General features: G+C 42.8%; 2 protein-coding genes across 9 annotated transcripts in view; one reads left to right on the top strand and one right to left on the bottom strand.

Moving 5' to 3' along the window:
* The window catches only part of STXBP5L (syntaxin binding protein 5L), a 60,762-nt gene extending 49,337 nt beyond the window's left edge, over positions 1-11,425 (top strand). For 3 of the 4 annotated variants that reach the window (XM_081893836.1, XM_081893835.1, XM_081893837.1), the window contains 8 exons: positions 808-876; positions 1,268-1,438; positions 2,562-2,801; positions 4,945-5,305; positions 7,298-7,463; positions 7,620-7,731; positions 8,751-8,971; positions 10,780-11,425. In XM_081893836.1, the coding sequence (XP_081749962.1) occupies positions 808-876; positions 1,268-1,438; positions 2,562-2,801; positions 4,945-5,305; positions 7,298-7,463; positions 7,620-7,731; positions 8,751-8,971; positions 10,780-10,821 (1,382 nt within the window). In that variant the 3' untranslated portion in view covers positions 10,822-11,425. Of the gene's footprint in view, positions 1-807; positions 877-1,267; positions 1,439-2,561; positions 2,802-4,944; positions 5,306-7,297; positions 7,464-7,619; positions 7,732-8,750; positions 9,417-10,779 lie in introns of those variants that run through there. The other variant, XM_081893834.1, reaches the window with a different exon arrangement.
* Positions 11,426-13,512: 2,087 nt separating this feature from the next.
* The window catches only part of POLQ (DNA polymerase theta), a gene marked incomplete at its 5' end in the record, with an annotated part of 38,994 nt that continues 26,439 nt past the window's right edge, over positions 13,513-26,067 (bottom strand). For 2 of the 5 annotated variants that reach the window (XM_081893600.1, XM_081893602.1), the window contains 9 exons: positions 15,633-16,023; positions 17,867-18,020; positions 18,659-18,783; positions 19,780-19,891; positions 20,176-20,360; positions 21,209-21,318; positions 23,032-23,161; positions 24,332-24,506; positions 25,552-25,689. In XM_081893600.1, the coding sequence (XP_081749726.1) occupies positions 15,776-16,023; positions 17,867-18,020; positions 18,659-18,783; positions 19,780-19,891; positions 20,176-20,360; positions 21,209-21,318; positions 23,032-23,161; positions 24,332-24,506; positions 25,552-25,689 (1,377 nt within the window). In that variant the 3' untranslated portion in view covers positions 15,633-15,775. Of the gene's footprint in view, positions 14,456-15,632; positions 16,024-17,866; positions 18,021-18,658; positions 18,784-19,779; positions 19,892-20,175; positions 20,361-21,208; positions 21,319-23,031; positions 23,162-24,324; positions 24,507-25,551; positions 25,690-26,067 lie in introns of those variants that run through there. The other 3 variants (XM_081893601.1, XR_014163916.1, XM_081893603.1) reach the window with 3 other exon arrangements.

Genomic DNA, 26,067 nt, shown 5'->3' with positions numbered 1-26,067 from the left:
GGGGTGGACTAGAAGATCCTCAGGGTCCCTTCCGACTCTACAATTCCATGATATCTAATTTGTAACCCATGCCCAAGCAACTTGGTCCAGCTGCAGCCAGGTTATTTGTTTCAGTGTAGTATATTAGTAAGCGGACTGTCAGTAAGCCCAGGTTTAATCTGTCCAGGATAAGGAGGTGCGTTTTATTTCTCCACCACCTCTAAACTGTGTAACAGCACAAGGACTGAAATTACTGGTTCATAGAATAGGATAAGCTGTGTCAGTCTGATATTTTATGTGGTCTTTCCTTTCGTTTGCAGTGGTTTGATTAACTCTCCCCCCCCCGCCCCCCAATCTAAGTGTGTTAATGTTTCACAGCTTCATCAAGTGGCATAACTGAGTATATTGGGATTTCGGGATCTGGCAAGGAATCCTTGGGATGAAAAAGCTCTTGTAATGGCAGTTTAGGGATGTAGTGAGCATCTATTTCCCACCAAATATGGAAATCAAACGGACACATCAACCAGTTATGCCTCTTGGATACATACATGATTATGTAGAGTTTAATATTGGCTCCGTATGGCTTGATTTTTTTATTTCGTATTGGAGTGTGTAAAGCATGTGGCCAGGTCTCTATTATATTTGTATGCTTTGGGGGGGAATATGTGAACAATCCCTTTGATTTTTTTAAACACCATCCCACCCCACTAAAAATGTTCCTCGTTGAACAAGGTATTTGTGGGCAAAAAAACTGTTTCCAAGCTTGTTCCCACCCATACTGTCCCTAGATAATTGATTATATCATATTTTAATTGCATTTCCCCCCAGGTCTTACTGAGCTATCAGATGGTCCAGTGTCGTTGGAGCTGGAGAGATGCAAGTCTCCCACAACTTCAGGTAAATGTGCTCTGGTATGTCAGCAGTTTGTGATGGTCACTCTGTTTCTTGCTTGTGAGATGAAGCACATCTCCACTGTTGAAATATTATATATTATGTTCGCTGGGAAATATATTTGTAATAGGAATAGCAATATAGCTACATTATGATTTTATACACACACACACAGAATCCTGCAAACTATAAGATGCTTTGGAAAGGTATGAAATAACTTGCTCAGTCATGTTTATTTTATTTTTCAGATTATTTTGTATTCGCTTATATTTATTTGTTTTATTTAATCCCAAACTTGTGCCCAAAGTGACTCACAGCATAGAGGATTAACAGCAACTAGTATAACAATTAAAAAATCTGTAGTGACTTTTTATTTTATTTTTAAATGTCCCTACAGATCACATAAACGGACACTGTACAAGTCCAACTTCCCAAAGCTGCAGCTCTGGAAAAAGGATGTCTAGTGCGGATGTTTCAAAAATAAACCGCCGTGGTTCTGGAAAGCCTCCATTTAGGAAAGTGCAATCTGCTGCTTGCATGGAGATTTCTTTGCCAGTCACAACAGAAGGTCAGTAGACATATGCATTTGGGAGCTGCTGTTTTCACCTTTTTAAAATTTAGAATTGATCTATGTGGTATTTCACTTCACTTCTTGTGGTAGTAGCATTTTTACTGCTGCCTGTTGATAATAATTAAATGGGTAATTCTTCGGAGGTATGTGCATGTGTGACATCACACAAAGGTGGCCAATTAAGGTGGAGGCTCCATAATGGGACGAGTAAAAAAGAAAAACTCCAAGAGGACTTTGAAAGCACAAACTGGGGTTGGTGAATACATTGAAAGACCCCTGGCAACTATGAGTCGTCTTTGTATTTTAATGTGATTTTTTAAGGGGTTATTATTCTTAGATATTTAAAGAATTTGACACATAAGCTTAGCCTTCTAGAGTTTCTAATAAGCACTCTCTCTTTTGGGATTATTGTAAGTAATTGGGTTGTGAGATTATGAAGACAAACAGGCTTGGATGTCTTTTCTGGAACCATGCTGTTTTATATGCTCTGTAAAGACCATCTGTAGCTTAGATGCGTAGGCTTAGAACATATCTATCTATCATCTATCTATCTATCTATCTATCTATCATCTATCTATCTATCTATCATCTATCTATCTATCTATCTATCTATCTATCATCTATCTATCTATCTATCTATCTATCTATCATCTATCTATCTATCATCTATCTATCATCAACTATCTATCTAACTACCCTTCATCTGAAGATCTCAGGCTAGTCCACAGCGTAAAAATGCAGAATAAAACCACAAAATACATAATAAAAACAAGAACAAAACAAACCAAGAATCTCCCTGATGTATTTAAAAATACATCAACTCTTAATCAGCCAAAAGCCGGGCTGAAGAGTAACATTTTCGCCTGGTGCCTAAAGATGTATAACGAAGGTGCCAGGTGAGCCTCCTCGGGGAGAGCATTCCACAAATGGGGCCACTGCAGAAAAGACCCCGTTCTCGTGTTGCCTCCTTCAACTGCATCTCCAATTACACAGTCTCAGGTAGCAGCTTTGATACCTTGGAGAGCTGCTGCTAAACGGTGAAGGCAGTAATGGACCAGATGGACCCCGTGGCCTATTCTCGGTATAAGGTGTGTTCATTTGTGTTGCTCTCTTTCGACAGAAACCAGAGAGAACTCCATCAGCCATTCTCGAAGCTCCAGCGTCTCCAGTATAGACAAAGAATCTAAAGAAGCAATTACAGCATTGTATTTCACAGAGTCCTTTTCACGGAAAAATGACACCACAGTGTCTCCTTGCCTTTGGGTTGGTACAGGCCTCGGTATGGTCTTGACGATATCCCTTAACCTGCCCACTGCAGATGAATTGAGGCAGACGGAGCCTGTCGTCGTTTCTCCAAGCGGTAAGAAATCTTGATTTCCTGGCTTTCTTGGAAATATGTAAAAATACGCCACTAAGCACAAGAACTTGTTAAACTCAGGATTTGTCTCCCTTCGGTGCTGTGGAGGGGCAGTGTGGTCAGAAATCTCACGATTTAGGCTTAGTTCTCACTGAACTGCTAACCCTACATCTGAGCTGTACCAAATCCTTACTTCCTGACATGGTAGTTTTCTATGTTCAAGGAGTTATTTTGTAGGGAGAAGGATGAATTGTTACACCCCGCCTGGCAGCCCGAAGTGGTACAGCCCATGCAAATCAGTGAGGGGCAAGCTCTCTTATAAAGCAAATGTTACTATAGATTATTTTTGTTTATTATAAACTAGACTTTAAACCTCTTCTGCCTTGCGGAATATCTTCAGGAGAAGAAAAGGCTAGGTAAAGGAGGTAAAGGAAACCCCTGACCATTAGGTCCAGTTGTGGCCGACTCTGGGGTTGCGGCGCTCATCTCTCTTTATTGGCCGAGGGAGCCTGCGTACAGCTTCCGGGTCATGTGGCCAGCAGGACTAAGCCGCTTCTGGCGAACCAGAGCAGTGCAGGGAAACGCCGTTTACCTTCCCACCGGAGCGGTACCTATTTATCTACTCACACTTTGAGGTGGTTTTGAACTGCTAGGTTGGCAGGAGCAGGGACCGAGCAACGGGAGCTCACCCTGTCACAGGGATTCAAACTACTGACCTTCTGATCAGCTAGTCCTAGCCTCTGTGGTTTAACCCCCAGCGCCAAGGCTAACCCTGCACAAATCTGGAGCGGAGTCCCTAAGACAGTTGGATGGTGTCTTGTACGCCTCCTTCTGTCAACTCCTGCCTCCAAGCTGCTGCCAAATGTCTTGCTCTGCTTTCCTTTGGACCACGTCAGTGAGGTCAAGTGGGGAGTCTTCAAAACTGGGCAGCGCAGGACCTCCATATACACTGCCCAGCCTTGTGCCCCAGAAAGGTCACTTGGGTGCTTACAAATGCAGCCGTTTGACTTCACCCCTGGAGGCACACTCTATTGTCTCTCGAGACAGATGGATGCCAACAACAGATTAACTATTACTTCCTTTGCCCAACCAGAGACAAATAGTTGATGAAGATGACGGGCTACGCCGAAATGGCAAAAATGACTGGGAAAATCAGGAACCAGGAAGATGAGAAACTTTAATAAGGAATTTGGGGGGGGAATACAATTTACTTTGTAAACAACTAAATCTTTGGCAGGATTTGAGTAACGCTTGCAGTGATTAAAAACTAAGGAGAAAATGGATTATCTTAAGAATATAGAGAAAATGTATGATGCAGTAGAAAAAGTTTGATCATGGAGGAGTGGAGAGAAGTCTAAGGATTCAGGGAATCCTAAATGTTGATGATTATGATTAATGTTTGAATTCAAATGTAAAATTGAATTAAAAAGATTTAAAAATAAATAAAACTTAATTCCTTTGGAAGTAGCAACTGCAGTAACCAGCTCCATCTTCTATTACTAGCTGCGAGTTTGCTGATTGGCTATTTTTGGCTACAGCGCTATTTTTTCTTGAAAAATAGGTGCCAGAATTCTCCATGAACACCTCCCTTGTCCCTTACAATTGCAGTGGCGTTCACCTGAGAGGTGCCAGAACTGAGTTCCAGGAAGTTCCAACTGAAAAAAACCCCTGGCTTTTTCTTACAACATTAAGAATCGCTTCCAATTTTTTGAAGGAAAAAAGGCTCTCACTTTGTCATATTTGGAGGTAGCGGGAGCTAAATTCCTATTTTGCTCATTCCAGGAAACATGACGCCAAGATTGTGCTCCTCCCTTCCGCTCCAGTTGCGCATGAGAAGTTAATGGCATGGGGGGAACTATTCAAATAATTCAAAGAGGTGATAGGAGATTTTCTGACCAGCATGATCTCTTGAGTACTGCCAGCAGGGTGGCATGCGACTTCCTGGAGTTGATTCCCTCAGGTTTTAGAGATTTATAAACCAGCATGGCTGTTCTAAAGTCTAATTATTTGTCAATGTCATGAGGCAGCAGAAGAGGAAGATGCACATATACTCAACAAATGACTGTGTAAAGTTGGCTAATGTGTGTTGACACCTTTATAGCTAATTTGGGGAAGCTAATCAATCAATTTGAATTATGTTTCCTAGGTACCATTCTGTCACTGAAGGGAGCAGTGTTAACGTTTGGTTGCTTGAGCTGCACAGGGACCCTAATACACCCACCCTATGAAACATGGAGAGATCCAAACAGCACCGACGAAAGTGAAAGAACAAGGAAAAGAAAACTCGTCATGCATTCTCCCTGCTCGTCCCAGGACATGGGAGACCACCAGTTTGCTGTTGTCTGTTCAGAGAAACAAGCCAAAGTTTTTTCACTGCCTTCCCAGATCTGCCTCTATGTTCACAATATCACAGACACCTCCTTTCTCTTGCGAGCCGATGTGGTGACCATGTGTAACAGCGCTTGCTTGGCATGCTTCTCTGCCCATGGGCATATCATGATACTGAGGTATTTAAAATTATTAAGTGAATCTGAGCTATTCCCTATCAAAGGGAAGGGGAAAATGGCCAGCAGTTAGGGGTGATGTGTATTTGCTTATCAAAGGAACCTCTGAAACAGGATTCCAAGGAAAATCCTAATCCTTCTCCTATTCCACATATATGAATATGGATAACACTCTGGATATGCAGGTTTTGGTGTCCTCGGGTGTCTTCCCGTGTAAAAGTTGGGGTGTCTAGGCGACGTTTCGACGAGGTCTCACTCGTCATCTTCAGGCTGGTGCTTTCGGCTTCTTGTTACTGGAACAGAGCAGGATCTCAGTGTTTGAGTTCCTATAAATACTGTTGAGGGGGTGTGGTGTATAGCCTCCAATGTTCTGGGCAGAGAGGAAGTTCCCAGGCTAGTGTGCCTTTTCTTCTTTTGTTCCTTAATTACTTGAGGGATATCTTGAGTGATTTCTTGAGTGACAGCTGACAAGAACCTACGAGAAACTAGAAGTCCGAAGAGCCACCATCTTATGTGATCTCTTGTTCCTACGCAACTAGCTGACAAGACACTCTGGATATATATACACACACACACACAAATTATAAGTTTCCTTATTCAAGTTAACAACCTCTCAGGATATTTCTGGGGGAAATTTACTGCTGACATGTCTGGTCGATCTGCGTGTTGCCAACCCCTGGAATAGGGAAATGGTCTGGGCAATTAGACAGGATTGCATCCAAGCACTCTCTCCCATTCATCCTGGTTCTTTACCAATTTGAAGGCAGTAGGAAGATGGCTGAAATGCAAGCGATGGAAGATATGAAGCAAGTCCAATAACACAGCGATTAGAGAGAGCTCACTTTCAGGCCTGCTTTGTGACATTGATAGTGATGAAAAAGTCTTTCTTCTTTGCTATTGTTTTAGTTGTTGGCCTGTAGAACTCTTCCAAATGCTTTAGAAGGACTACAATTCTGGCCTACCATTTTGAGTCGGTGGTACACTTGGTAGTCTACTAACACCCAGTTTGCTAAACACTTTGGTGATAAAATCACTGGCATCTGCTCCAGCTCGGATGATGCCTTTTTAGAGTAGAATCAAAAGGCTCATTGCAAGGGCAAGATCTAGACATGCTGTGATAGATGCTTCTCAGCTTCTTTGTCTCTTGTCGCTTGGACAGCTACCATTCGCATGCTCAACATTGTGGCCTGTCAGAGTTGCCAATTAAGGGAACACTGTTGTTTGTTTGTTTGTTTATATTTATACACTCCATTGATTCTACAAAAACATCAAAGCAGTTAACAAAAATATAATAGGAAAAATTACAACCATACTTTAAAACATAGAGAAGTTTAAAATATTAAAACAGATTGAAATGGCCTCAATTTTGTAAGCTTCTGGGTAGACTTTTCTAAATAAGAATTTTTTTTTTTTGCAGTAGTTCCACTCATTCCTAGAGGAGCAGTTTAAAACATGCCTTTTAATATCTTAGTAGAACTTCTGAGAAAGATAATCTAAAGGTTGGGGGGGGGGGGAAGTGTCATCGTGTTGCTGATGTGCACCTGTGCCTCACATCCCCATCCTCTAATCTCAGGGTAGGGGCAGAAGTAATAATAACAATAACAATTTATTATTCATACCCCGCCCATCTGGCTAGGTTTCCCCAGCCACTCTGGGCGACTCCCAGCAGAATATTAGTAATATTTTGGAGGCAGTTAGATTATTCACACAGCTAGCAGCTTTGCTACCTGCAAGGTTTAGATATGCTTTATGCAAAATGTTTATCATAAGATGAAATTTTACCTGGGGCTACTGTAGCACCTGAATGAACCTGGCCATTGGTTGATTTACAACCTAATCCTATACAGGAGCAAGTGGCACTGTGTTCAGTGGGACATGCTCCCAAATAAATACGCATAGGATTGCAGCTGCTTTGATGGCAAAGTTGAGAATCTGGACTGCGGGGAATACTGTATTTTCTCTTCCAACATATAATGTCTGCTTGTTTCTTTCCAGTTTACCCAGCCTCCGCCCATTGCTAGATGTTCATTATTTGCCTGTAACAGACATGAGGATTGCCCGGACCTTTCGTTTTACCAACGAAGGACAAGCATTGTATCTTAGTTCTCCCACAGAAGTCCAGAGATTGAACTACAGCCAGGAGATGTTTGATAATCTGCAGGTGAGTCTGGAAACCTCGTCAAACGCTGTGACTGGAAGTGTCTAGAAGGAAATTAGAGGAGGGGAAGACATCCCATTCTGTTCCAGAGTGTAGTATGGTGAATGTACCTGCCTTCTGGTCTGTTGTTTTGCCTAAAATTGATTTGTTTTTGCCCAGGACATGCTTGGGGAGTTGTTCATTCCGGTGGAAACTCCGGAGGCTCAGTACAGAGGCTTTCTGAAGGGGCTGTTTGGTGGAACAGGAGGCACACTCGACAGAGAAGAGCTCTGTAAGTGATCTTCCCCCTCTCACTCGCATCAAATACAAAACGAAGAAAAAAGCCAAAAAGAGCAAATAGCGAAGGAGGCATTTGCCTGCAGAAGGGAAGAAAATGAAATTGGCGGCCATGCCTACACAACTTTTTGGATGGGCTGCTGTCCCTGGGCAACAAAGTGGGAAAGATTATTCAAATAGATAATTTGGGTGATAGAGTGGTACCTTGGTACTTGAATAGCTTGAATCAGCTCCCAAATGCCGCAAACCTGGAAGTAAGTGTTCCAGTTTGCAAATGTTTTTCGGAAACCGAACATGGCTCCCGCTTGAGTGCAGGAAGCTCCTGCAGCAAATCAGACGTTGCGCCTTGGTTTTTGAATGGTTTCGGGAGTCGAATGGACTCCCAGAACGGATTAAGTTCGAGAACCAAGGTACCACTGTACTATGTTTGACACCGCTGATTTTAATCTTCTCCCCCCCCCCCCCGTGGCGATCACACAGGGTCCCCGGACGTTTGCCGGTCTATTGATCCCTGTGCCACCACTGTGATTGCTTCCCCTCTGCCACCAACCCGTTTCTCTCGAGTACACACGGAGTCCAGACAGTTGTTAACATTAAACCAAATAAACGAGTTTATTTTATAAGCCTTAACAAGTTTCAGATCATTTTTCTTGTCAGTTTCTTAATCTTCGTTTCCTTACCGGCCTATACCTTCCTATTACCTCTAACTGATTATCTCAACTGTCTGACTCCTCTCAACAGATTCTCTCACTCCCTCACATCAAACTATCCCAACCCACAGACTTAAATCTTCCTCTCTCTTCTCTAACACCCGACTGACTCCCCAACAACTCCAGCGCTAACTCTAACTCCTCCCCTTGGGTTCCCACTGGCCAATCACTTCACTCATTTAACCCTTTCCTTATGACCCAGCATGATGTCACCAATGCCACCCCCCCCCTTTTATTACAAAATAGCATCAACAAAGGGGGAGAGAAGATTCAGTTCTGATTCAGTTCTGAATTCTCTTTGTAGTTGGCGAGGCTACGGCAGGAAAAGCATCTCGCAGTCTTGCTCAGCACATCCCCGGATCGGGTGGCGTCGAAGGGGTGAAAGGAGCTGCGGGCAGCGCAATCGGAGAGCTGGCTCGAGCGCGCATTGCTCTGGATGAGAGGGGGCAGAAACTGGGGGAACTGGATGAAAGGACGGCAAGAATGATGGCCAGTGCAGAAGCTTTCTCCAAACATGCACATGAGGTGAGTGGTGGTCCTCGAACGAGGCGTCAATTTGCATTTCTTGGCGCAGACATTATGGATCTGATGTGTAGAGATCTTTCCTGTTCTACTTAATTCAAGAGGGTTCTGGAAGCTTCTCTGTGTGACAGAAACTTCATGATGTTTGGGTTATTCCTTCTGAGAAGCTGAGTACAGCTGGCTTAAACTGGTTCTCTTATCTCTTTTTGTCAATATCGCGCTGACTATAAAAGTAAGGCCAGAAGGAGCCTGGGTTTCGCTTTTTCTGTCTCTTTTCCTTCTGGTGTGGTGTTCCGTACACAGTATGCTTAGTGTTAAGGTTTAAACTTATTAGACGCTATTGTAAGTTTAAGTTACTGTATTTTTCGCTCCATGAGACACACTTTTTCCCTCCTAAAAAGCAAGGGGAAATGTGTGCGCATCTTATGGAGCGAATGCAGGTGGGAGGCAGGCTCCGCGCGGCTCTTGTGGGTTTTCCCCAGGAGGGAGAAGGGACTGACTGGCTGCGTCAGTCCCTTATCCCTTTTCGTAGTAAAGCGCGCAAAAGCAGTGCGCTCTTTCAAGGGTGTGCGGTTTCTGCAGGAGGTGGGGGGATTCCCCTACCCCACAGAAAAGACCGTAGGAGCTGTGCACTCTTTAAAGCGCGTGTGGCTCTTGCTGGCTTTTGTGGGAGGTGTGGGAAGGGACAGAGGGCAGCCCCTCAGTCGCTCCCCCCTCCTCCCAGAAAAGCCCCCAAGAGCCGTGCTCCCTTTCACGAGCCGCGTGGAGCATGTGTGCGGCTCTTGGGGGCTTTCTCCCCCAAAGAGGGAGAAGGGCAGCCCGTCAGTGAAGGGAAAAGCCTGCAAGCACCGCACACATGCTCCATGCTGCTTGTGAAAGGGAGTGCTGAGCAGAGCCTGGGATGCATACAGACTCTGCTCAGCGCTCCCTTTAAAGGTATTTTTTTTCTTGCATTCCCCTTCTAAAAACTAGGTGCATCTAATGGTCAGGTGCGTCTTATGGAGCGAAAAATACAGTAAGTCTGCTGCAACTGGATTTCTTATGGACAGGGACAATCCTCATTGTATTGGATTTGTGACCATTATGCTCATTCGCCTTCAGGAGCAGTAAAGCTCTGCTGGATGAAATACAATGGCCTCTGGCCTATTTGGGGGGAAGCCTGCAATGCGTTTAAGTTTTTACTCTGCTAACTATACATTGGAATCTGCTCAGGATCAATATTGAGTAGAATTTGATGACATGAGGCTTCTCATCTAGTCATCAGTGGGGTAGATGGAGTGCGTATTGGACAGTAATAGCCAGTGTCACATCCCTCGCCTCAATTCATTTTCAGCTCCCGAATGTTAACACCGCTTGTGGGCGGAAGAGGTGTAAAGGGACCCCTGACCGTTAGGTCTAGTCGTGGCTGACTCTGGGGTTGCGGCGCTCATCTCGCTTTATTGGCCGAGGGAGCCGGCGTACAGCTTCCGGGTCATGTGGCCAGTAGGACTAAGCCGCTTCTGGCGAACCAGAGCAGCGCACGGAAACGCAGCTTACCTTCCCGCTGGAGTGGTACCTATTGATCTATTTGCACATTGACGTGCTTTCGAACGTTGGCAGGAGCTGGGACTGAGCAACGGGAGCTCACCCTGTAGCTGGGATTCGAACCGCCAACCTTCTGATCGGCAAGTCCTAGGCTCTGTGGTTTAACCCACAGCGCCACCCGCGTCCCCAGAAGAGGTGTACTCTGCTTCAAAATATTGGGAATCAATGTTGAACTGTGACTTCTTCATTTGTGTCTCTCGGATAATATTGCTTTTTCACTCCTGCAGGTAATGTTGAAATACAAGGACAAAAAATGGTACCAGTTTTGACTTTTAACCATGAAGAAGCAAGACTTCTGTGTACTGAGAACAGGAGTCAAAGGACCTTGAGGCCTTATTCTAAAAATCCAGTCACTGGGCAGAAGCAGCTCCTTGGAATCCCTTTCACACTAGATGATCAAGCGAGAACTTTTTCAGAGACCTAGACGTGGTGGGTCTTTGTAATCAAGTCTACACTGAGTCTCTTCCTCCCACCTCCCACCGGAACAATCATCTTTAACAGGTAATGATTTCACTGGAATTAGGTTTGAACTGTGGGGAGGACTGTTGATAGTTTAAAATGTCCTGTACAAAATAGATTGTTAATGCATTTAAACTTTAAACTTTGCATGACTAATTGACTTCTCATACAACCAAGGCGCAAAAGCAAAGCATGCTGTGATTGAAGAAAAGGGATTTCCTTCTAAGTTCCACAAAAGAAATAAGCAGCAACACTTTCTTTTTAAAGCAAAGAAGTCAGTACATCTCAAGCATGTTGCTCTCAACAGACAATGCCCTGCATTCCTCTCATTTGACATTCCTTTTCTGTAGACAATCTTAGTTTGAAAACACTTGTGCATTTCATTAGTAGAAAAATAAAGTAAGATTAAACTTCCGTGGCCAAATGATGGTGCTTTATTTATGCAGCGGTCGATGTTAGTCAAAGCCCAAGAGGACATCATGTAGCTGTGAGAAAAAGGAGAACCTTTGCTGGCGATTGGAAATGGCAGCAGGATTGTAGAAATACGAGCTGCTTTCCTAGTGTTGGAAAATATAGCAATGAAGCAGTTTAGGCCAAGAAATCAACCCCTGTGATCTGTCAGCATGCCAAACACTGAGGGAGACTGATGACCCAATAAAGGGGAGATCGGAAGGTGCCTTGGAGGGAATCTGAGGTGAGGATTCAGGACCAGGTTCCAGCATTTCGGGGGGTTGGACTAGATGACCCTCAGGATCCCAACTCTGATTCTGTGGGCAGCAGAAGCCAAACATCCAAGTTGTCTTAGCAATGTTCTAGAGCAGCTGGGCGATCATTGACTGGCGTCCCGGTCAGGGTCTGTTTTCTGCTGGGGGCCTTTGGGATCTTGGGGTTTCCAGCTGGGGGGGGATCTCTCCTCGGGGCGCTTCTTTGACCCCAAAGAGTCTGGACCAGAGTCCCGTTTGGGGGCAAAAGTCCCAAACCATGGGTGTTTGTCCATTCTGCTGGCTTGGCCTACTATTTAGTATGAAACCTCTTTAGTTTGCCAATCAACCACCAAGTTTGTATCAGAGGCGGTTTTAGGGTAGTTTTATGCCACTAAAATTTGGAAACCCAGAGTCTGCCACTTGGGGCTTTTAAGGTTGCATAAATTGTATATGATGCACTCATGCAAACAAAGTGGAACCTTATCTTTTTTTAGTTAATCATGAGGTTTCTAATAATAGTAAATTTTTATGTGTACCCCACCCTCCCCTGCTGGGGCCAAGCTCATAAAACTAACACAGCATACAAAGAACATAAAAACAGGCCATCAATTAATTAAAATACATCTTAAAATTAGTTCAGAGCAAATTAAAATCTGGACAGATGGCAGTCCATGGGCAAAATTGAGAGTGGTTAATATTCTCCAGGGACAACTGTTGCCACTGGTCCTATAAAGGGCCTGTGAGGGGGCCAGGAGGCCTCTTTAATGCTTGTTCCTATACAGAAAGAAAAGAATCAGACTGAACCCCAACCAAAGGCCTGGTGGAACAGCTCTGTCTTGCAGGCCCTGCGGAAAGATGTCAAATCCTGCAGGGCCCTGGTCTCTTGGGACAGAGCGTTCCACCAGATCGGGGCCAGTACTGAAAAGGCAATGGCCCTAGTTGAGACCAATCTAACCACCTTGCGACCTGGGACCTCCAAGGTGTTGTCATTTGTGAACCGTAAGGTCCTCCTCGGGGCATACCAGGAGAGGCGGTCCCATAGGTACGAGGGTCCTAGGCCCTGTAGGGCTTTAAAGGTTAAGATCAGCACCTTAAACCTGATCCTAAACCTGAGCCACAGAGAGGTTAGGCGGGCCTCAACTAGAGCCAGGGCTTTTTTGGCTGTGGCCCCGTTCTGGTGGAACGCTCTGTCACAAGAGACCAGGGCCCTGCAGGACTTGACATCTTTCCACAGGGCCTGCAAGACAGAGCTGTTCCGCCAGGCCTTTGGCTAGGGCACAGTCTGACCCCCTCCTTTGGCAATCTTCACAGAACTCTAGCCCAATTGGTTGCCATTAATGTGATTTAAATTAATTTTAGAATGAAATGATTTTAGAATGTGTATCATTTTATTGTTGTTAGCCACTCTGAGCCTGGCTTCGGCTGGGGAGGGCGGGATATAAATAAAATGTTTATTATTAATTATTATTATTATTATTATTATTATTATTATTATTATTTATTATTATTTATTATTATTACTATTATCCTATACTCCACCAGAAGCAAGTGCAGGTGGTATAGCCCGAGATGAATGTGCTCCCGCAGCAAGGACCCTGTGAGCAGTACACATAAGAAATTATTGATAAAGCACATCTAAAACTCACATGCACACATAAAATTATAAATACCGCAAATACAAAAATCAGTGTAACTTTTCAAAAAACAACCCGCAGGCATCTAACAATATATCAGGTGGCCTACCTGTCAAAGCACAGTGCTATTCCTTTTTTCAAGTATCGCTCCAGCGAAGGAAAGTGATATAAAAAATCTGTTTATTATTTACACAGCAATGAAATAATATCATAGTTTACAAAGCAAACGATTCCTTGGTTAAAATGCTAGCAGAAAACCCACAACAGGAGCCAGAATCACAGGATGCTGCTACCTGCTTTAGAGACAGGAAAATCAGAGAAAATTCATTTTCTCAAAGCAAACCTATTTCACAAATTTACTGCTTTTGAATTGGGCACACTTTGGAAAGGCTGCCAATGTCTTCTACTGTCTCCTGTGCATATGGTGTAAAATGCAGTGAGTCATATGCATGTATGAATTCCCAGGAGAATGTCATCCTTTTTTTGGAAAGATGCAAGTATCACAGAAATCTGAGCTATAGCTGCCCTCAATTGTATATTCAGTTGTGCACATTGTGAAATATATTTTTTTTGGGGGGGGGGGCGGGAATGAACTGACACAAGCAGCCGGGGAATCAAATTTTCCAGAGGATCCCAGCTGGAAAAGCTAATGTCAAAGCTCAGAATGCTTCTCCCAAGTCAGTTATGAAAGAGAAAAATTGTAGGCCTTCAAATAAATAAATATATTACTAGGAATTAATTTAAATACTTTGCATTTCATTGTGGTTTCTAGTTATGCGACACGTCATTTAGAGCTGCCTTCTCCAGCCCGTCACCCTCTAACTCTATTGGACTATGGAGGGCACCAGGTTGGGGAAGTGCGATTTAAAGATTCATATGAGAATTCAAAATTGTCATTGAAAGAAATGGATCCCGTTGTCCAGACTCGTCAGAGATGTCCTGCATTTCGCTGCAGCATCAGGCAGCGCAGTCCAAACTTCTATATTACCTGTTCACAACTCCAGCTCTTGCAGGTCTCCCCAGCTGGGCCCAACTTTGACTTTGACTGACAGCTTCGCCGAGAGTTTTACAGCGTGTTCCATTTCGTGTTTAACAATCTGTGCCACCTAAAGGACAAGGCGCTTAGAAGACTCAGGGGGACAATAAGGCAGAAAGGGCCGCAGTTTATTTAGTCCAGTTGACCAGACATTTCCAACTGGTATCCTATCTGGAAACGCCTCTAAAAGCGGGTCAGAATTAGGCTGAAATTCAGAGAAGCTGAATGCAAATTTCCGGGAGCCAGAACTCTCCCAGGAAAAGCTCACAACACACCCTCAAGTTTGTGTCTCCCTTTCAAGAAATGCAGCTTTCTACACCCACAGAAAACAGTTACAAGGTACAGTGGTGCCCCGCAAGACGAATGCCTCGCAAGACAGAAAACCCGCTAGACGAAAGGGTTTTCCATTTTGGAGGTGCTTCGCAAAACGAATTTCCTATGGGCTTGCTTCGCAAGACGAAAATGTCTTGCGAGTTCCTGTGGGGTTTTTTCCCTCGCCCCCTTTTTCCCCAAGCCGCTAAGCCGCTTATCAGCTGATCCGCTAAGCAGCTGATCCGCTAAGCCGCTAAACAGCTGATCCGCTAAGCCGCTAATAGCGCTAAGCCGCTAATGGGCTTGCTTCGCAAGACGAAAAAACCGCAAGATGAAGAGACTCGCGGAACGGATTCTTTTCGTCTTGCAAGGCACCACTGTATAGGTAAATTGCATGTTACGGCAGAGTAAATAGCCAATACACAAGTCATTTGTTGCAAACACAACAAGGTGAGAAGAGGAGAATCACATATAAGCACTGGGAGATACTATAGATTGGTTCAGCAACAACTCTGAATGGCACCCATATTTCCATCGTACTTCTATAGTTTACTGAAGCCAACAGTGGTGAACAAACAGGGTGGATTTGATTTAAATCAAATGGATTTAAATCACTTTTTTACAGAAAGAGTCATTCTTGCTGGTATCATCTTAATATTTACAACCAGAGGAAGGTTTCATTTTTAGAATAATTAATTTTCAGAGTAGTTTTTACAGTTATATCAAAAATTACTGATTTGCTTATACTATTAGAAATAGGTAATTATGAAATTATTGTGAGGTTTAATAAGTTAACTGTTTATGTTAGGACAACTTTTCTGCTGTACTTTATTAGAAGGAGACAAATAATCATTTCCTTAATAACAAATTATTTAACTAAAACAGTACCATTATAGCATATGTATCCATGTTTGTTACCTGATGTGGTTAAACAATTAACTGAGTTTTAGCACACATGAAAGGCTTACAACAAATCCTTATTTCCTGATGAATAGCCTTTGGACTATAATGTAATTGAAATAGAAAACTATCTTTAGAAAGATTTTTCCTCCAAAATGTTTTATTTTAAAAATCTGATTTAAGTGGAAAAAATATATTTTGATTTTTTTAAAAAATTGTTGATTTTTATCCACCCTGTGAACAAACACACCAGCCACATTCTATTAGAGGGTTGCACTCCCCAGTTTTCAGCAAAACCAATTCCTCCTACCTGAATCAGGCTGTCTTCTGCAACCTCATAGAGAAGCTCATCATGCAGCTGGAGGATGAAGAAACCTCCAGGTACGGAATGTACCATCTTCTTCTTTTCCATCCTCTCTGGTTTTCCTAGGCAGAAGGAAACCTAAACAATGACTTAAATCATGCTTATGGTAAGAGCTATACAAATTCACAAGTACCACGAGACATTATTTGTATTTGTTCTGTATTGCTATATAATTGTTATGGCCTGTAAACAACTAAAAACTTGGGCAGGATTTGAGTGACACTTGTTGATGTACTAAAAACTAAGGTAAAAATGGATTGTTTTGAGAGAGAGAGAGAAAAGATACGATGCAGTAGAAATAGCTTGATATTGGAAACCACGGAGGGCGGAGGGAAGTCTAAGGATTCAGGGAATCCTAAATGTTGATGGTTATGACTGATGTTTGAATTCAAATGTATAGTGTAAAACTGAATAAAAAAGAATTTGGAGAAAAATATTTAATTGTGATGGCTTTACTCCTTTATTGCTCTGGCATTTCTATTTATTTAGTATTTCTGTTCCTGTATTGGATATTATCTCATTCCTCTTCTAGGTTTTTAAATAAAATTTAGTTTTATATAAGAATGTTTCTAAAAATTAAGAAAAACGGAAAGTATATTATTCATAATTTGTTATATTTTGTATCAAATATCTTTGCATCTGGGAAATTCATGTGTTTGTAATGCCAGTGTTCAATTGATTCTGTTTAATTCTGCCTCCACCTTTCAGTCTTAAAATAGCTTGTAAATTTGGCCATAACTGTGTATTGTACATTTTTTGTTCCCATTCCAAGTGGGATTTGAGTCTTTTTTCCAACGACTAGCATAAACCCAGTCACATGGGTGGGGAAAATAAATATATTCTTAGACTGCAACAATCATATAGAATATTAGTTCTTATTATTGTACAGGTACTTGCATTAATTAACAAGAATAAAGCAGCATCCAGATTTAATTTTAGTTTCATTATTTTCTGTATTTTGAAACCAAAAGTCCTTTGCTTTGTTACACAGCCACTATATGGATAAAGTTGCTACATTTCCAACATTTATCATATATATCATGAAGCTTTTCAGGGGTCATTTGGTTATCATTTTACTGCAGTTTTCAAGTATATTTGAACATGATGAAAAAGTATTACCCATTTCAAAATAATCACTCTTGCAGGTATCAAACATTATTGCAGCCCCTAAATAAATGACTGTTCTGCAAAGTGTATTTCTTTGTTTTTCCCCACAATGCTAGATAAAAATAAAATGTAAAATTCTACTTGTTTTACCTACGGCACTTTCTAGCATTAGAAAGCTGTTTTCAAAGTTTATGCTGTCCCTTGCATAGAATCATAAATGAAATAAATCATGAATAAGTACCCTTGCTGCTGTAATTTAAGAAAAATCCATTTTCCTTGGCTAATGCCATCACCTCTAATACAACAGGCCACGTGAGCCGTATAGTCTTTTATCTGATGATAAAGTAATTAATTAATTAATTTATTATTATTATTATTATTTATACCCTGCCCTCCCCAGCCAAGGCCGGTCTCAGGGTGGCTAACAAGCAATAATAAAAACAAGTTGAATGAATACAACTTAAAAACAAGATTAAAATATTAAAATGCAGCCTCATCACAGGAGGAGAAAGGAAAAAGTAGGGGCTAACCCACGAGTTCCTCATACCTCGATTTCTTCACAGTCCTCAAAGCCTTGCTCAAAGGATCAGGAAAATGTAAATGAGCACAGGGAAATCATGGTGACCTGGGAATAGTGACCCACCATTTGAAATAATTGTACTGGCATACATGCAGCCCAAATCCAGCTGTTTCATACAGAGGAGGCGGCTCTCGGAAGAGAATACTATCCCCCACCCAGTAACATTTTTAGATTGGGAACATTTGCTACCAAATACAAAGCCAGGGGAGAAAACATACCCGTTTGTCTTTTTTGGAATGAGCTCTCCAAGTGTCCATAAGATTTTACTGCTGAAGGGAAAGATTCCAGCTGAGCCTGAATATTCACTGTGGCTGTTTTGACAATATCCGCTGCAGAGCCCTGGACGACAGTATTCACAGCTTGCCTCTCTGCCTAAAGTTACAAGATGACTTAGAAAAAGAAGCCAACTTCCCCTCCCCAACAACAACAAATCTTTTCAGTGCAGAGTTTCTGAAGTGGACAGCCTGAACCCCTAAAAGGAGGAATAGAAGGGACAGAAGTTTTGAGGAAATTGCAGCTGTCTAGTCTTCCTTCCACATCTCAAGCCTGAGTGAGTGGGAGAAGCAGGGAGAGAACAGATGGGAAGGAAAGCCTTGCAGAAAGCAAGAATCCCAAAAGTAACCTTCAGCTTTGCACAGTCCCTCCAATCCCTGCTCAGTTGCAATGCACAACTAGTTGAAAACAGAGCAGTGGATTCTGAAGTTTTAGAAGGAAATGTTAGGAGCAGCTATGGAAAACTGCTATATTCTTCTGGTATCGCTTGCAGTTTCGGTAAGACAGTTGAGGGCACCTTGGTCCCTGAAAGCTCCTCCAGCAAAAAGGAGATCCAACATGCACAAGAAGTGTGCAAACTCCATTCAAGCTGGCTCATCTTAGGTTGAATGGGCACAGCAATATATTACCAAAGTCAATATCACGGGGGGGGGGGGGGAGTAAAACTCAGCCAGCTCAATGGATCTCCCTGCTCAGCTAGATTTTAGCAGCTGGAAAAAAAGCACTTCTTTGCATACCTGAGCCTTTCTGTAAGGATTTGAGTCCTTAATTGCTGGCAGGTATCTACGCCGCCCCATGATTGTCTGCACAAACCCATCTCTGCTGCACTTCCGGACTGTTTCTCTCAGGAATTTCTGAATACCTATTTTAAAAAAAGAAACAGCGTTGTGCAACTTCCAGTTCAATCCAAAATATTCAACAGCAGCTGCTCTAGTTAATTCTGTGTATATTCTGACATTTCATAGGGACACTTCCATGTTTGGGTGTCAATATGTTCAGAACTTCCCTATCCCATCAGCTTAAGAAAGGAAAAGAAGATACAAGGAAACTCTTCCCGATTTATTTTGTTGTTATATTTTACATTTCAGCTGCAAGATTGTGGAAACGTGCAAATCAACAGTGGATGTACAGCCTTCTTTGCTGTTTTGTTTATTACATTTCTATCCCACCTTCCTTCCATCATGAAGTTTAAGACAGCATGCATGCAGTAAGGTAAAGGTAAAGGAGCCCTGGACGATTAAGTCCAGTCAAAGGCAACTATGGGGTTGGGGCGCTCATCTCGCTTTCAGGCTGAGGGAGCCGGCGTTTGTCCGCAGAAAGCTTTCCAGGTCATGCAGCCAGCATGACTAAACCACTTCTGGCGCAACGGAACACCGTGACAGAAGCTAGAGCGCACAGAAACGCCATTTACCTTCCCGCCACAGTGGTACCTATTTATCAACTTGCACTGGTGTGCTTTTGAACTGCTAGGTTGGCAGGAGCTGGGACAAAGCAACAAGAGCTCACTCCATCAAGGGGATTCAATGACCCCGAAACTTTGTTCAGTCATACGCCAGTGTTTTATTTTCTTCTGCTATCCAATTCTGCAGCCAACAGACCACTGTATGTACCATGTACATGTACATTCATAGCATTTCATTTTGAATTTTGGATAATACACGGAACTCCAAGTTGCCACAACTCTTAAGAGTTTATGTAAGGTAAGTTCTTGGCTCAGTATCTTGAACTCCCTTTTAAACCTACACCAAAAAGGTTACCAAAAACATAGGCAAAGAGATTTACACAACTCACTATATGCTTGGTATTATTAATTAATTATGCCAAAAAGCCAGGACACTCAGATGCTAACAATCTTTACCTGAGTATCTTGATTTGAAGGAGTCAATGTAGCAGGAGGCATCTTTTTCCTCAACACCCATCTGCTCTCCTAAAGATTTCGCTCCTATTCCATATATTATTCCATAACAAATCTAGAAAAATAATGCAATTTTAATTCTAGAGTACACTCTACAACCAAGGGGACTAAAGTGCGCGAAAAACTGTTGGATTACTTATAAATGAGGTTTGTTAATTAGAATAAAGCACAATCTTCACAAAGCAACAAAGGACACAAATCTAAAACATTCAATATGCCAGTTTGCTCATTTGCTATTTAGTTGAATCCATCCCTCACCCTGTACAACTTATTTCAAAACCCACTATCATTCAATTATATGAAAATGTTCCAAGAATTCTAGATGCTTCCGTAAGTTACCTGCTTGGCTTGTTGCCGTAAATCATCCCCCACTGCTTCAGAGTCAATCATCTTCCACTCGGCCGCAATGCTTTTGAACACATCAGAACCTTCATTTAAGACCTGGAGAAGCCGCTTGTCACAGCACAAATGAGCCAGGATCCTCAGCTCAAGCTGGGAATAATCAGCTGCCAAGATCAAGCCTCCTGCAGCCAATAAACAGAATAATTCCTAAAGCGGACATTTATTTCAGGTAGTAAAACAGGTTCCTTCTTTGAAATTATTGTTCATTCAAGCAATCCACAAACATGGGATTCTGATTTGTTTGAAAATGGAAGCAAATGCTCCTGATTTCTTCCTCGCACCTGTGAAATATGAGAAAGGAAGGGCGAGTGCACGAGCCCAAGGTCGGCCCAACTCATTCACAAAGCAGGAAACCATGGTTTCTTATTAGGTCTGTAAAGAACCATTTGGCATACTTTCTTTGAAAACATTGAGCTTCTTCAGATGCAATGCCAAAACATGACGACTGAGGAGCCTTGGCGCTACAATACCATGCCACTTCATCTGATTGTGCAAACTATGGTGTTTTTTTGCCTGCAAACCTAGGGCAGCCATACCTCTGGGTTTTCCCAGACATTACCAGGATTTCAAAGGTGGAATTGACATCCGGGGGAATTTCTGTAAGGCAGCGCTTTGTCCTGGATCTTAGGCAAGTCAATCAACAACTTTTGGGGTGTCCTGGTTTTTACTTTTTGAAATATGGCAACCCCATGCAAACCAGGACAATAAGCTCTGGTTGGCGATCTTGGTTAGATGAAAAGTACAAGCCATAGTTTGCCCATTTCAGAAAAAGCTGATAAACTCTGATTTCCTTCAGTGACGGGGAGTGACAAATAAGAAGAGGCAGCAGTACATGATGCTCTTGTTCATGTAACATCAAACCTTGGTTGCCATTGGGTCTGAATAGGCTCATTGTGTCAGCACAATATAACTGCTGTATATCCCTCTTCTACTTTTTAGCTCTATAATGAGGCAATTCTCAAGGTGTTACCTGGAAATGGCACAAAGGCATGCCTCATGCTAACAGAAAATGGTACTTTCCCCCCACTGGGTTCAGCAAGACTCCTTTGTCCATGTGGTAGCACAGAATGCTTTCTCCATCTGTAAAATAAAATTAAATAACTGGCATCTAATTGACTTCTGTAAGACGCAAAATGTTAAACCAAACAGCAGAGTTAAATCTAATATCTGTAGCAGTAAACACAAAATAACTTCATATTTATGGCTGACTGTTACTCTCGTTTGCATGCAATAGGCTAGTCAAGCAGTAATTTCTAGAGGGTGGGTTTTGTTGCTTGATATGCCTGGCTTGCAAGGTTGGACATTTATAGCCAAGCAAATAATTATTTAAAAATGCATCTATTCAGATACTTCAAAGTTTTTTCTCATCTTCATTTTCATACAACACTCCACACACACAAACTTCTTTTCATTCTCAATATGGTTCCAATAAGATGTTACAGTACTTATAGCAATGCACTTTGTATGTACTTATTGTGATGTGCCATCTCTGGCCTTGGCAGTAGGCACATGAATTTCATGTACACCTGCAGTTTCAGGACGTGAGGTTTTGGTGACACTTTGCAAGGTGTACATATCACAGTGATTCTAAGTGGGAAAATATCTACCTTGATGGTCTTCGTTTTAGAGAGTACTTGTACAAACCTCACTCCAGTTGGCTTTTCCTGAACTCCTGTATATTTACCTAAAGATCAGGTTTTAGAATAATTAGATGCTGTAGCCATGCAACCTTATTTGTATGCCCCTTCCACGAGAGTTCTGGAGGGGGACAACATGAGAACAGGCCTTTTCTGAGGAATGCTCCCTCCAGGGAGGCTCCCCTGGCGCCTTCATTACATGTCTTGTGGCGCCAGGCGAAAATGCTCCTCTATAACCTGGCCACTGGCTGATTTGAAAAATCAACAGATTTTTAAGTGTATTGGGGGGAGGGGGCTATTGGCTTGTTTTTGTTATTTATTTTGTGTTTTCATTTTGTATTTTTATGCTGTAAAGCACCCAGTGATCATTGGATGAAGGGCGGTATACAAATTTAATAAATAAAATAAGATACTATGGGAAAGAACAAAACAATGGACCAAAAATTGTCCTTTTTTGTTTATAAATGCAACTGTAAAGGTAAAGGGAACCCTGACCATTAGGTCCAGTCGTGACCGACTCTGGGGTTGCGCTGCTCATCTCGCTCTATAGGCCAAGGGAGCCGGTGTTTGTCCGCAGTTTTTCCGGGTCGTGTGGCCAGCATGACTAAGCCACTTCTGGCGAACCAGAGCAGCGCATGGAAATGCCGTTTACCTTCCCGCCGGAGCGGTACCTATTGATCTACTTGCACTTTGACGTGCTTTTGAACTGCTAGGTTGGCAGGAGCTGGGACCGAGCAACAGGAGCTCACCCCATCACGGGGATTTGAACTGCCGACCTTCTGATAGGCAAGTCCTAGGCTCTGCAGTTTAACCAACAGTGCCACCCACATCCACAAATGCAAGTGTGGCAATGTGCAAATGCAGGCAATTAAACAAACTCCACAACCACATCAGTTTACAGATTATTCCTAATGTTTCCTGCCAGCAGCTACTGTATTAACTATAGACCCAAGTCGTGGTCAAAGCGGACAAGATACAGCCACCTTGCTAACGTCAAGCCAGTGTGATTAATGCTTTGATGGAAGACGTTCTGGGAACTCATTGCAAACCACCTTCAGTTTCATGGTGGAAATAAGGCATCTCAACTTTGATACATTCTGGTCTTTTCAGAAAAAATCTGAGAGCTGATAAAAAAAAATAGATGAGAAAACTTTACCTGCTTCTGAGTAAACTGAACCCATTGTGTTCCTTCTGGGAAGGTGGGCTCTCTTCAACCATGGTTGGCATTTCAATTTCAAAGTCTTTTGGCACATTCTGTATATTTGGTTCCCTGAAGCTTATACGGCCTAAAAGCAAGCGTGGTGCAAAGGTGAAAAGAGAGGCAGTATGCTGCAGTACAGCAGACGTCTGAAGGAATACTGAAGCTAAAGCTAAAGCACTAAATGCTGAACTGCAAAAACAGACTTGACCAACAGGCTTCCACTTTTGCAGAACAAAGTACTCTTTAAAAGATGGCGCTCAATTAGTACATTTCAAAATTCTAGTGTTTATATGGAATACATATGATGCAAATTTAAAAAGCTCACTCCATGAGTTACAGAGAGCTGAGGTGACAAAGCATCAAGCAAATTGGCAGGTTAAGCAGCCAAGTGACTGGGGGATAAGTAACACCCATTTCAATCATTTTTTTAAGCATCAGATCTGACCAACAAGGGCACAGAAAGGGCACTGTGTTCAAGGAGCTAAATCCTATATAGCTCAGGGGCTACATCCTCGGTAAGCCTGTAGAAACCGAGCTTTCAATTTTACCCAAGACAGCAAGCTTCAGGGGCTACAGTAAACAAGGAAATTTTGGAGAAAGGGTAAAAAGAAAACTGCACTAATATACAGTTCCACACAATACAGATCTAGCTAGTAGGACAGCTCAGAAAATGAGGCTTAGTTAAGAGCAGAGTGAGTTCAGCAGTCGGGCAAGGAGGCCTCAAAGTAGCAGGTGGGCATTTCAGTAATTTAAAAAAAAATGTAACCACAGGACAATGGTGGGGAACCTCCAGTCTGCAGACCCAAATAGGTCCACCAGCCCTGAATTTGGCCCACAAGGCCATCTGAATAAACCATACATGCCTGTTAGCCACCTGACATCAGGCACAGAGGTATCTGGTCTCCAATATTAACATGAAGCACCACTGCGCAAAGATGGGGAAGAAACCTCTGCATGCTTCTAGGGCTTGAACTTTGTGGATTTGGCAGGTGGGCAGTCCTTCCAAGCTGCCGAAATAGCCTGTGGAGGTTGGGCCAGTTCTGGATGTGGTCCCGCAGCTTGAACCAGTTCCACATTCCTGCTCTAGGGACACTCAATCAATGAGTGATCTTTCCCGCAACAAGTGCCATCAGACAAAAAACCGCAAAGCTTCCATGATTCCTTTGGACCATGCGCTAGCCTTCCTGGTTCTTTTTCAGTCATACATTGATAAACCACCAAGGAGATACCTTCCGATGTAAAAAGCACCTGCTACCTGTAGCGCTGTGAGTCTGAGAAACAGGATAGATCCGTTCCATGCCTAGCACAGGGTTTAAACGCTTCTCCCTCTGCAATGGAAACACCACTTTGGTCATGGCATTGGTGATCTTCCTCCATTCTAAAATCAGGCCTGGCAATGGGTGCAAGGCCTTCAGTTTCTCCAGAACATCCTATGGAAATTAACCGTGGCACAAGTCAGTTCGCTGTCTTTCACACTGATTCTTTGTAACATTGGGAGCACTGAAAAATATTCTGGGCTATACGAGGCTAGCATGGTACCGGGAGTCCTGTACCAAGGACCTCCTTTCTTTCCTGCTTTGACTCCGCCGTAGACGGGACAGAAGATAGCAAAACAGAGCCATTGTGATGCTTGGAGAACAGAGACCTCCTAGCACATAGGGAGGGGGTTGGGAGATGATGGGGAAGGTCAACCAGCCCCTCTCTCTTATGGTTTACTGCCTTTTCTCGTCTTGGACCTTTCCCCCTTAAGCCTTACAGAAAGCCCTAAGCAAACTTGTCTTCTCATTCCAAGGCAGGAAGCCAAAAATGCTTTTCCTGGCTGAACAATTGCCTTAGTGCCATGTTGAATGGAATTCGCTGCCACAATGATGCATCATAGCCATTGGCTTAGTAAACATTTTTTAAAGGATCAAGCAGATTGGGGTTGGGCTAGGTGGCCTTTGCGGTCCCTTCCAACTCTGCAATTCTAGGATTCTATGAAGACCAGTTAGCCATGGTTGCTACGGTGAGCTGCAGTTAGTACAGCTCACGTGCAAAAACATCTGAGGCCTTTAAGTAATGGAATTGATAATACTGAGTCAGGTAACACAACGGTAATGCGCTGAAACTGAAGTAGGCAACTTGATTTTTGTGTGGACATCACTTATGCCAAACTAGCAATTGTGAAACATACAGTGGTATCTCGGGTTCAGGTTACAGACTCCGCTAACCCAGAAATATTACCTCAGGTTAAGAACTTTGCTTCAGGAAATCGTGCAGCGGTGGTGCGGCAGCAGCAGGAGGCCCCATTAGCTAAAGTGGTGCTTCAGGTTAAGAACAGTTTCAGCTTAAGTACGGGCCTCTGGAATGAATTAAGTTCTGAACCCGAAGTACCACTGTAATTTCACCAGTGGGTTTTTATGAATGACTAGCTTCCCACAATCACACAGAGGCTAGAAAGGATGCTTCTCCAGGGGTTGCACACAAGCAATATACCTTGGTTGTACTGAATTGCTTGCCTAATTTGGCAATTTTTCCATTTGCTATTTTCCTTCCAGTGTAACCTAATGTTTTCTTGCCCCTTTGCACTTTTGATTCTCCATTGAATGGCAACTTCTGCTCCAAAAACAGCACCTGAAAGAGGTAATAAATTCAGTCAATGGAATCTTGCCATTTTCTTGGGGCTTAGACAACTTCTCCTTCCCATGCCTCCTTCTCACGCTACAATTAACTGAGATTGTAGCTAATCCAGTAGCCGGCAACCTCTGCGAGGCCACAAACTCCCATTTTACCAATACTGGATTTTTAAAAAACCAACTTTGTAATCAAACACCTTTAGGCAACAGGGGAAAACATTCCTTTTTAGCCAGGCCTTTGGTTTATTTGATTGACATCCTATGCCCTTTTAACATGTGGGGGTTTGAGGGGTATTGGGCTGTTGTTTTTATTTTGATTATGTATTTTTTGGTTTTATATTCTGATTTTGTTCTGTGAACTGCCCTGAGACCTTTG

The sequence above is a fragment of the Podarcis melisellensis genome (genome assembly GCF_964234715.1).
Source record: "Podarcis melisellensis genome assembly, chromosome: 17".
NCBI classification, from domain to species: domain Eukaryota; kingdom Metazoa; phylum Chordata; class Lepidosauria; order Squamata; family Lacertidae; genus Podarcis; species Podarcis melisellensis.
Note: the sequence above shows the minus strand (reverse complement) of the source record. Positions and strands in the feature narration are given on the sequence as shown.